General features: G+C 45.5%; 1 protein-coding gene across 1 annotated transcript; it reads left to right on the top strand.

Annotated features, from left to right (window-relative positions):
* The first annotated feature begins 776 nt into the window (after nucleotides 1–776).
* LOC133884438 (strigolactone esterase D14-like) lies at nucleotides 777–2703 on the top strand. The gene is made up of 2 exons (XM_062323856.1): nucleotides 777–1123; nucleotides 2274–2703. Exons 1-2 carry the CDS (start codon nucleotides 777–779, stop codon nucleotides 2701–2703), a joined length of 777 nt encoding a protein of 258 aa, XP_062179840.1.
* Nucleotides 2704–12834: the final 10131 nt, after the last annotated feature.

Raw genomic sequence — 12834 nt, 5'->3', positions numbered from 1 at the left:
ATATTAGGCCTTTTATTTATCTCATCAAGTGACACTAGGCACAGATTTCAAATCATGTGAGCCCAAGAAGCTATAGAGATATGCTAAACCAAGCAGCCTTACATTGAGAAAAATGAGAGGTATGGTCTTCTTTTTTTCCTTTTCTGGAGTTATAACAATTGTGGTCTGGGTGAATTCACCGTGCAACGATCAGAAATTTGATCTGTAAGACCTTGGACGCCATCTTTCTTTTGAATTTAAGCCATCGTTAACTCGTTGGTTGAACGGTTGGGATTGAAAATTCGTGCACTATTTTAGGGACAGTTTGTGCAAAAAGAAGAGCACATTGGCAACTCGATGCTCCTGTAAATTAAACACGCTTGACCTACGACAAAAACGGACCATCTGTTGCCCTAGCACTCGAGCACATGGGAATCTGCCGTGTCACAGTCAGCCACGCAAAACGCTAAGCGACACCTTTTTCGCTCAGCGTCATCGTCGATGCTGACACGAGGTGGCAACATCAGCAGTTGTTGAGACATGCAGCTCTAGCTCTCGTGACACCCTTGTTGCCACCCCAATGGCTCATGCAGCTGTCCACGTCGGCTCCTTATAGAATTCTCATATCATTGCCTCTTCTCGCTTTTGATCTCTCCTCTCGATCTTATCTTACGTGTCTGGCTTAATCCTCACTATAAATTGCGACGAAACGTAGCTCGCCGTGCGTTCTCATCGATAAGCATAGAAGAAGTAGTTGATAATTCGATATAGCTGTTGTTAGCTAGCTTGTTGGCACGATGAACGCGACAGTGTTCGGCGCCGGGGACGGCGACGGCCGTGAGACGGTGGTGCTGGCGCACGGGTACGGCGGCACCCGGTTCATCTGGGACGACGTCGTCCCGGCGCTGGGGTCGAGGTTCCGAGTCGTTGTCTTCGACTGGAGCTTCTCCAGCGCCGCCGATGGCGAGCGGTACTGCTGCTCGTACTACGGGCTCGCGGACGAGCTCGTGGCGCTGATGGACGAGCTCGGGGTGAGGCGGGCGGCGTTCGTGGGGCACTCCATGGCCGGCATGATCGGATGCATTGCGTCGGTCGCGCGGCCGGACATGTTCAGCCACCTCGTGCTTGTCGGAGCGTCACCCAGGTCTGGAATCTGGATTACTCTCTCGCCGGCAACTTGACCTACTCCTAATTGTTACAGAACGTTGGTATATATGTGCATGAGCCAGAGTTACAGGTAGCACCGGAACTAGAAGATGAGTATAGTACGTGACAAGGACGAACATGGAAAAACAATTGTAAGACACATCTTCGAGCTAGGGACTAGCCTAGTTCTAACAATGTTTCCAGAGGCCGGAACCTAAAGTTTTCTTTATCTAAAAACCTCCTCATCATAGCCGAGCCGTAGCTCGGTTGGCAATGAGGGACACGGAGCTCCTATCCCGAGCCAGCCGCGTTTGAGCACTACGCTCGCACGGTATGAAAGGAATTTTTTGATTTTCGACGGACTCGTACGGAGCGGCCCGCTCGACCCTACCTCTCCAATGAAGACTGTAGATATAGGTCCTACCGTTAAAAAACCCTCCTCATCTGGTCTGGGTTCTGAGTCATAGGATTGGCCCGCGTGTACATCTCCTTCTTAAGTAAATACAGGTGCTCCCAGTCCCGGCTGATCTCAAAAGAAAAAAATGACAAAAACTTCCTAGAGTTGACTTATGTACTAGCTAGAAAAAAAATTCATAAATGCATTTCATACTCCCTCCGTCTCAAAATATAGAACATATTAGGGTTTAAAAGAATATTTGAAAATATACTTTGAATATTAATTTATTTTACAATATATTATCGATTGCTACAAAATTAATATCGTATTAAAAGATTTATAAAATACGGATCCGTTGATACAACCGTTGTACATTAAAATCTACCTATAATTTAACTAATTGTTGATTAAAATTTACGAAGTTTGACTTTTACAAATTCTATGATAATTGGATTGCACGAAAATGTTTGCTGTTTGATCATATATATAGTGATCGAACGGCCTAAAATGAGACCCAAGCTCAAGGAAGAATCAGTCAGCTTACACATCAAGATGGAACTATTAAATGCATTAACGAATATATGTACGAAATTATGTATCCAAACAGTGATTTGTCAGCATCATAAATGTGTTACACCTGCCAAACTTGAGCATGTCAACAAACCAACCAAGCTGCAAATAATACTGATAGACTCTGTACACTGGTGCAGTCGTCTGATACCCTGACCTCGGGCGTTTTGCAAGTTTACAGGTACATCAACGAGGGAAGCTACGAAGGAGGCTTCGAGATCGAAGAGGTGGATGCGATGCTCACCGCCGTGGACGCGGACTTCGCGGCGTGGGCGCCGCGCTTCGCCGAGGCCGTCGTCGGGCCGGACCACCCGGCCGCCGTCGCCAGGTTCGCCAAGCAGCTCGCCGCGATGCGCCCGGAGGCTGCGCTCCGCGTTCTGCGCGCCGTGCTCACCTGCGACGTCCGGGGCGTGCTCCCGGACGTGGCGGCGCGCTGCACCATCGTGCACTGCGCCCACGACGCCGTGGCGCCGCTCGCCGTCGCGCGGTACATGCAGCGCGCGATGGCCGGGGCGGACACGGTGGTGATCGAGTCCTCCGGCCACTTCCCGCAGCTCACGGCGCCCAAGGAGTTCGTCAGGGTACTGGAGGCGATACTGCTCGACCACTGATCGAGCTAGCTACCTACCAGCCATGCATGGATTCTTCCATGCGGTTAAAATTACGTAAATTTATTCTGCTATTTGCATGCTTTGCTTGGAATCAAACTAATCGTCGTTAGTTGGTATGCTCTATGTTTGTGTAAGATGTGAAGTTTGAGCTGTGAGAGGAATGTAATATTAGGCTTGTACTGTAATACAAATGGATGAAAAGAAGTATTTGTGACTTTATAGGAATTCCAAGTTGCTTTGTTCTCGAGAAGCCAGAAGATGAATCAAATGATAAAACATGAACAGTACGTTTTAGAATATTTCTCAAGCATTAAAATAAAGCTATGCGAGATGACTTGTTAAACTCTTAGAGCCTTAGAAACTCCCAACTTAGAACATGGGAATTCTATATGGATCCTGCTTATACTAAATACATATGGAATCTCCTAAAAACAAAAATATGACTTCCAAGCAAAAGACGGGTACTTGATGGATATAAGATCTTTTCCATAATTTAATACATTTCAATAATATTTGAAAAAATAAATCCTATAAATTATGTTCTGAAAATGGCCATATCCTGCCACCCCACCGTTGAGCTACCACGTAAAATCGCCAACAGTAAAGTGGCAAGTGAGGTTCATTTGAACTCTCTAGGGTAAAGTTCATTTTGAAAGTAAGATGAGGAGAGTTCCTTTTATATACAAGTTGCAGAAAGGTTTAGGGCTCTTTGGAACGCAAGAATAGGAAAATATAGTATTTTAGTAGGAAAGAAATGCAGATGCAAAATAGAAGATTGCAAAACACATGTTTGAATGGAGCGAAGAAAAAACATATGAACAAGAAGAAAGATTTGACATCACTCATGGATTAATTAGCAGCATATAGCAGTGCAAAAATCATCACTCGTTACACTTGAAGGTGGGCCCAACAGCCTTAAACCAGTTATCCTCTCCCCTACGGCATCATCTCCTTCCTCTCGAAGCAGAAGTACACAACACCCAAGCCCTTTTCCTAAATCGATTGCAACTTTGCAGGTACAGGAAGTCCAGCTTGACCAAATACGATGCGTCTCTCTCTCTAGCCCAAACCTTCCGGTTTAGAGTTTTTATTTTTATTTTTATTAAAAATTTAAATAAATAGATTTTTCGAGGTAACATTTGCAAAAATAGTCGTCTGCCGCCCTCTGAAAGAGTGGGTGGGTCTAACCGTCCTCTCAGAGGACGGGTAGGGGGCAACCGCCCACTGAGATGGCGGGTAGGTTCCAACCGCCCTCTCACAGGGTGGGTAGGCCCCACTCTGGTTTTTTTAATTGTACATTTGTATATTGCTCAATATTTGAAATTGATATGTTGTAAAATTTGGAATTAAAATAGTTAAAAAGCGGCCAATATGGCATAATGGGGAAGCAATATTTTGAAAAATATGGATCGTTGTACATATGTCGATATTTTGGACTAGTTTACGTATTGTTAGGAGGATACAAAATCAATATTTATGAATAAATTATATATGTGAAGCACTCGCAGCATATTACGTGGCAATGAGGTTACAAATTGCGACAAACATAAGATTATACATACGCTGAAAAACATTACATGGGACTGTAACCACGAAGACACGACGATAAAAAAGGTGTCATGTACGGTTTGCATAAAGATCTAGTACTTAATAGTGCGCCACTCTTAATCATATCATGCCTTAGGGAGTGGAAACATACCGGGTTATATTAGATACTCTTTACTGAGTGCACCTAGGATATTTGCCCTTTCGCAGGGCATCGGGACCTGCCGCCTTAGCGCGATGGGTCCTCTCCCGCTTCCTTGCCCTCTCAGCTTCGCGGGCCTGACCCGCGGTATGATCCTGTATTGCCTTCCTCATGCACTCTTCTTCCTGCCACTTCAGGCATAGTTCCTCTTGATGTTGCTCGTACTCCCGGTGTGCGTAAGTTTCCCTCCTCCGCCGCATGGTCATGTCGATCCATCATTTTTTATCTTCATTTTGCTCATGTCGAGTCATTCAATAAAGTCACAGATAGGTGGAGGAGATTGGACAAATAGAACAAGATGAGAGATTAGTAAAACAATGCGTGAAATTGGGAAAGATGTGGCTGATCTTTGTCGCTATACTAGTGGGTACTCATACGGTCCATGTTGAGGCTTGTCGTATTGGTAGTTGGCACACATGAAGAAGCGTAGGCCATAGGTGTAGGAGATGTCCTGGGACTCGCGAAGCCTACAACAGTCACCACAGAAGCACATCGGTAGTTCGACCCCTTGGGGGATGAAAATCCCCCAATATTTCTTGGGTGGGTTTGGTGAAGCTAAGGAAGACATTGCTCTTGAGAGAACTGAGAAATGAGTAGTGTATCTATGCATGAAGGTGGGGTTATTTATGGTGACGGAGGACATGAGTATTGGATTCCCTCTTAAAGAAAGGAATGGGTGTAAGGGCTTGGCGGGGGGCAGGAGCATTGGATTCCCTCTTGAAGAATGGAAAAGTTGTGGCATTGATGCTGGACAGAGATTTCATGTGTCAAGATACATGTGTTGTCATTTAATTTTTGGTAAAAGCTCTCCCGTGTTGTCACTTCTTGTCTACAGCATGTGCAAGGACAAATGTGTTGTCATTTCATGGTTAAAGTTGAGTGGTGCGGTCAATTCGTGTCTGCAGATTACGTCAGGACAGAGGTGATGTTATTTAATGGTTAAAGTTGAGTTGTGTGGTCACTTCGTAACTAAAGTTAGATTCCCGACAGAGTTTTCGAGTGGTCACTTCGTGTATAAGTAGCTTTATAAGAAATACTTTTCTAGATTTGTCGTGAACGGTTCATATATAGATGAGGACGATAGAAAGTAGCGTGTGGTCACGTTGGATTAACAAATGCAACTAGCATGCGGTCACATTGGAATAAGAAACGCAGTTACGACATGGTAAGTAGACCATAGAGATTAGACGCGTCCAAATATGTAAGAATAGCTCGCGAATCGAAGATGCATATGTAAGTTACAAAAGCAAATGTACAATCCTAGTGCTGTCTCCCCCTGATGTCGGTCGTTCCCACCATCATGGTCCCGATGTTGCTGCCGCTGGTTGGTCCTCACGTGGCCCCTAGAGTAGGTCAGGGTGTCGGGTGCACCAATCTGCCTGGTAGGCCTAGTAGGGATCAAAGGTGTCGAGGCCTCCTCCAGGGTGTGCTGTGTCCGAAGTAGAGCATCGGGTAGCTGGGACTGCTAGAAGATGTCGTAGTCTGGTGTGCCCCCGAAGAATTCCCTCACAAGGTCGAACGGGGGGTCTAGCCCAGGCTCATCCTCCTAGCTCGGGTATGAAGACTGCGAAGGTTCCGCCGACGTCCATGTGTACTGGCTGGAGAGGCTTACGAACAGATGAATTTATTAGATACTGAAAATGTGCAAATAAAAGTATTTGTATAAAATGCACTATTGTGCCTGTGTGGTATGCAGGTGCAGTAGTAGATGGCCAGACGTGCGTGCCGTAGTAGGGGTCGAATGCTGGTGGTGGGATTGGTCGAGGTGCAGCTGAAGATGGCCCGGCCTCATCTCCGAAGTAACCTGTGGACAATATTATATATACTATTGAATATATTGAATACAGCAATGTAGTGTTGCCCAGTACCTAAGTGGCATGTGAGTGGTGAGGGTGTAGGCACTGGGCTCGGTCTAGGTGGCAGCGTCGAGACGTGTGGAAGTGCACATAATATTTGTTTCAAATTAATGCATCAGTAACAAACGAATATCTTTAAATGTCGTGCGTATAAAATATCCGTACCTATTGGGTCCGGGCCTGTAGGTTGTGGTACAGAGGGCCGTGTGGATCTCGACCCCGGTGGACGGCATTGCACATCAGACCTCCTGGACGACTCTATGTGGACCCACTCGACCTGGGAGGCGCCCCGGCGACGTCTGCGGTGGATCAGCAAGAGGTAAGCTTCAGGGCCCGCGCGGTCTTTTCGAAAACCCGCTTGATGAACCCCGCTACATCCGCTGCACTGAGCTGCACCCCTTGCCTGAGGCGGTCCATGGTTCCAGCTGCGTCCCTATAGATATCATAAATGATATCGGCCTGTAGAAACAAACAAGAAATGAGAATTTCAGTTTATAGTCGTTCTTACGTGAGTATAAGATACTGAAATAAGATGTAAATTACACATACCGCTAATGCAGCGTCCTTGTCCTGATAGCCCGGGTAGGCCTCCGTAGTCGACGCGACGTGGGGCCGGACATCATCTGGGGTGAAGGTGACCCATGTACGTGTACAGGGCATGTACCACCACAGGTACTCCTCGAAGCTCCGCTCGTCGAATGGACGCGCCTCCTCCACGACATCCTCAAGGGCTTGGGCCCATGCTGAGACGTACGGCGCCAAGCGATCTACCCAGAGGTGCCACCCAACTGTCCCTTTCGTGTATACCTGCAAGTGAACCACGTTAAATAGACTGATAATGAGATGAATGTTACGAATTATTTACTTGATTATAGTTACCTGTGGACGTGGCATGGAACCGTGTGAATGTTGACGAGGGGGAAAGCCTGGTAGCGCCTGAACTGTTGCATGACGCGGTGGGGTGAGTACTCCTCGACGAAGATGTCGAAGACGAGCGGTGTCTTCGTAAGTCAGTACTCCTCGTTGCGGGTACAAAACGGAGACAGGCCCAAAGACGCACGGCCTTGGATGGACAAGTAGCTGTACGGGGTCCATACCACGTCGTTTGGATAAAGCCGGTCGAACTGCGACCGAAAAAGCTCGTACGCGCTATGGGCCTGCTCATGCGCCCAGTGCGGCTGTGTGAGAAACATAGTCAGAATCCAGAACAAAAACATGTGAGAAGTAAAGCATTCAAAAATTACGTACGTACTCGACGTCGACACCACAACGAGGCCATGGTGGGCCTGCCCTCCTTGGGCCCGCCGTACCATTCCACAACTGGCCGGCCTATCGCGAACCGCTCGTAAGACCATAGCTGCAGCAGTAGTGGGCACCCAGCAAAAGTGGCTAGTGGCTCCTTCTTCGTGCACGTGTCGCACAATGCCCGATATGTTGCAGCAAGAACAGCAGATGCCAAACTCAACTGTGGTACCTCATCGCCTTCTGCATCCGCTATCAACCTCGCGTACAGAACAAGGGTCCTCGACACCAGGTAGCCTTGGGCGCTGGTGAACATAACCCAGCCAAAGAGCCAAAGCAGGTAGGCCTCCAAATGCCTCGACACTGAGTACGCGCCGGCCTCCTGGTGCATGTACGCAGGCTACAAGTATTGCAGGTGATAATAAGAAAAATATCTGGAAACTCGAAAAGTAAATGAGAAGTTCAATTGGAAGGTACCTGGAACTGTAGGATCCACTTCTTCATGGGCCCTCGTGGATCGGACAAGAACTCAGGCACGTAGGGGGTGTGTCGTCTGTCCGCTAAACCGGGATGAAGCGCTGATGCGTGAAGTTCATCCAGTCAGCATCCATATCGATGACTCCAACGGCAGCTCCCGCGCAAGGTAAGCCTAACAGGTAGGCTATGTCCTACAGTGTCGGAGTCATCTCGCAGCAGGGGAGGTGGAAAGTATGGATCTCAGGCCTCCATCGGTCAACTAGGGCTGCTATCAGCAAGCGGTCAAAATAGAATCGTCTCGCCGTTGCCTCAGGGTTCTTCGTCGCTCGGGCCTCCACCAAACGACAAAGCGGTAAGAGTCCAGATGCTGCCAACCTGCACCATTGGGAATAGAAATAAACTGGGGGATGCAATACATAAATAAATCGGCACATGGGTATCTAAATAGTGACATACCGGTGCTTCCAACGATCTTCGATCATCGTCACGTGGTCAGAATACACCTAACTCCGTCTGGTGCACGACGGACAAGAAGTTGTGGTGTCTCTTGTCCACTGCAGGGTCAAGAAGCTCGGGGGTCAGAGGGTGCGTCATATCTGCATTAAAACCACATGTACATTAATATATTGCAACATGTAGATAAGAAGAATATATATTGAATTGAAATATACATTACAACTACATATACATGAATAATATATATAGTCTGTTACATGAAAATATGTACATAGTTACGTGAACAAAATAACATATTACATACACGTACGAAAAGTTACATGAATATATTGCGACAAGTAGGTACAAATATAAGGTCCAAATGCAACAAAGAGAACTAAGGCTATTACCGTACAAATATAATAGCAAGGTACGCTAAATACATTCACACTAAACCGCGGTCATGTACTCACTTACACAACAGGTGCATTTTTGGATAATACTTGTACGTGTGACCTGTTTCATTGCACTGGCTGCATCGCTTCACCCTTGGACCCGCCTTGGATTCATCATATCGTTGCGAATCTGGCGAGTTTATCGACGTCCCGGTGCGTTCTTCATCCTTTCCAAATCAGGCACATAGATTCGTGAAGGGCCTGGATTACTTGTAAATGTATCAACAATGTTGTAGCCATACAGCTCATGATTCTAGGTGTTCAGTATTTGATCCTTCAAGAAGTACTTTGAAACATATTGCCTAGGAAGCATATTGTGCTCCGCACATGCAGCTATGACGTGTGTACACAACCTGCGAAGCAATTGTGGCTTCTAGCATGTACAAATGCATGACTCACTCCTAAGCACACACTCTTGCACATGCCGCTCACGTCTTCCACCCCTACGACCCTTATCCCGGCACAGGACACTGAACCTGTGCTTTGCAGTCCCCTCTTGATTAGCGCGATGCATGTGTGCCTTCTTTGTGGCCTTTTCTATGTACTCACATAGCATCCGTCCATAAAGCATACGGTTATCTTCCATTACCTTCGAAGCAGTTGCGTACCGATCAATAAAGTATCTGCAAGTCCCATGCATAATACCTTCTACAATTCCAACAAGTGGGAGGGACCTCATACCCCGCATGATCCAGTTATAGACCTCAACAAGATTTGTTATCATTATCCCATACCTTGCCCCACCACTGTCATACAGCAAAGCCTATTTTTTATTTGGCTCATTACGTATCCACTGCGAAAAGTTCCTAATAGCTGACCCTGACCTCCTTACTATCTGAGGAGTATGTGTTGAGAGAGGTCCAAGAGCTATCGGTTCATCACATGTGGCTGCTACCTCAGCTGTTTGTTTCATAGTTAGTTCGTCCAGTCTTGTCCATAGTGCATTGAACTTTCTTTGCTGGTTTTGACTGCATAATTTCTTGAAAAGCTTCATCAAGTATTTGTTTTTGAACTGTTTGTAAAAGTTCGCACCCATATGGCGCATGCACCACCTGCTCTTCAAGTCGGACCACTTTGCTGTAACACACCGTTGAACACTCCCATATTGCATATCCAGCAAAGCCTGCAACAACCCCGCATGTCTATCATGAATCAAACAAACATCTAGCCGGTCCAGAACGATAGCATGCTTCACCCGCTCAAGGAACCAATACCAGCTATCTTCGTTCTCACTCTCCACGAAGGCAAATCCCAGTGGTAGGACTTGGTTGTTCCCGTCGATCCCAATTGCAGACAATATTTGTCCTTTATACTTCCCAGTGAGGAACGTCCCGTCTAAGCAAATAATGGGTTGATAGTGTCGTAATGCTTTGATGGTTGCCGCGAATGCAAAGAAAGCACGCTGCAATACTCGTTTTCCGCTATACTCCACATCAGTCGAGGGGTAATGCTTGATGTCATAGTAACTTCCAGGGTTTATTCCATATATTGTGGCTAATTGACGAGGTAGATTGTGATATGAATCTTCATATGTCCCAAAGCTCATCTCAATAGCCTTCTGTTTCGCCCTCCATGCCTTCACGTAATTTATTGTATACTAGAACATTTGCTCAATAGCACGGATTATTGATCGTGGCTCATACTTCAGGTTATTCACAATCTCCCCATACATAACATTGGCAATAAAAGAGATGACAGGTTCCGGTGGGCGAACTCTATTTCCTTAATGTGGTAATTATACTCCATGACTATTGAGCACTACCAGTAGTCTACCCACTTCCCCCTAAATGCGTGCACCTGCCAAAGACATTCAGGCACCAAACACATCACATCGTACTCCCTTTTACTCGACTTAACAACCTTGAACTACCTCTGAAGAGACAGCGATCAGAATTTAACTGCATCAATAACAGACTCCTTTGTAGGGTACATAGCACCCTGAGACACATCATTCTCACGATACTTCCACGATGTCCGATTAGCCTCACTAACCACCAGTTTCGAAAATTCCTGATTCCTCCACTCTGCAGGAACATGAGCATTTCCCTCCTCGTCGGATGAATTCTCATCGGCAACGGCTTCTTCCAGCTCTTGATCCTCCAACTCCATCTCTTCAATTATGCTAGGGATGTGCTCCCCCTCATCGGTTATACCCCTCGGTTGCATCTCAGGCATATCCCCAACATCTTGCCTGGCCCCGACATTTACCGGGTCAGATTCATCTACCACTGTCTGACTTGTTCCCGCTACTGCTTCCACAGAGTTTATCTCTATTGGATCCTTCTGGTACGCCCCAGCTAACAAAACCAGAGGGAGCCCACGGCCACATGATATATCTACATACTACCTCCAAGTAGATGTCGCATCGATCGGGATGAGCTCGCCAAAGTAGCCCTGATTAGCACGGCTTAGGACAGCTCTCAACTTAAGATCATGTTGCTGCGGATCCAATTGAAAATGCCACATCAGCCACTTGCACACACCCACAAGGTCCTCTCATTGGCTTTACTAAGACCCTTGATGACATGACGAAACCCAGAGAGATCTACACCGTTAGGACCACAACTAATTTGATCTTCACCATAATATATCTGAAAATATAATTTATCTGTCATCCCTGGAAACATCCGCAAATATATCCAATGTTAAGACCGGCAAACTATATTTCTGAGTATCGAAACTAAAAAAAATTACCGACATTGATTATCGCCTAACAATAGGTTCTTCAATACTGCCCCTAAGCAAACTAACCTACAATTATTACTAACATCATTATTCTGTACAATCTAGATATTTGAAACTAACATACTAAAAATACTACTATACATTTAATGGCTATCCTACCATAGCATAATTAATATTGACAATATACTACAAAATACAGTATTTTCTAAACCCTAAACCCTAGATCTAGTGGTACTTTACTTACTAACAAAAACATAAGTATCAAAGAAATTACCAGAAAATGCTCTTCAAAATCTACCGATCGAAAACAGTAGAGCTTCGCTGCGCTGTCTCCCTCTCCTCTCCTCTCCTTTTCTCTTTTTTCGGAATAAAATGAGAATTTTTCCTCAATTTATCGGCTCATATAGAGGAGGGAGGAGGGGAGAGGGTGCGAGGTTGGCCTCCTTACCACTCTTTAAAATGGCCGTAGCCCTTTCAGAGAGTGACAGACACCTATTTTTATAAATATTACCTTAAAAAATCTATTTATTTAAATTTTTAATTAAAAAAATTCTCCGGTTTATCCGGTAGCCCAAGCTTTGCCAGCCCAACTTCCGCTGCAAAGCCCAGTCTGAATCGTATATATATAGCTTGTACTTCCAATAACCTGACCTGAAGTGCTGACTGCTGAGTTCTAGATATATCCAACTGCAAAACTAACATATTCAATCGTGCGACATAATACTTGTGGCTGACTGTTGAGCAATTAGTCGGACAGAGTGCCCTGATCATAATGGTCTGACAGTACTCAGCAGCCCAACCTTACTACACCATAAGATCATCTCTACCGGTTTCCTTCGGAGCAATCTTTTCACGATAAGTTTTTCGTTCCTTTTAGTGCAACGGTTTCAGTTTCCTTCCTAGTTCTCGTCACGAAGTAATTTCAAAGGTCATTCACTTCAAGACAAAAAAATTTCTCATTTTCCTTTACGAATCCACTCGAAAGAAAACTGCTGTAGATGAGAGAAAATAAAAAGAATAAAAACATAAAAAGAAATCAAAAAGAAAACAAAATAAATATGGTTAGAGATGGTCTAAAACAGGCCACCTGTTTCCTGCAAAAGTTTAGGCACCAAACAGCCCTAAATTCACAGCACAGGGTAAATTCAATGCTAATCTTCTAAACCCTGTGCAAGGAAAACCAGTGTGGCACAATAGATGAGAACAATTTGCAAACCTCTCTAAGCAAGCAAGG

This window comes from Phragmites australis, chromosome 11 (genome assembly GCF_958298935.1).
Source record: "Phragmites australis chromosome 11, lpPhrAust1.1, whole genome shotgun sequence".
Lineage (NCBI taxonomy): Eukaryota > Viridiplantae > Streptophyta > Magnoliopsida > Poales > Poaceae > Phragmites > Phragmites australis.
Note: the sequence above shows the minus strand (reverse complement) of the source record. Positions and strands in the feature narration are given on the sequence as shown.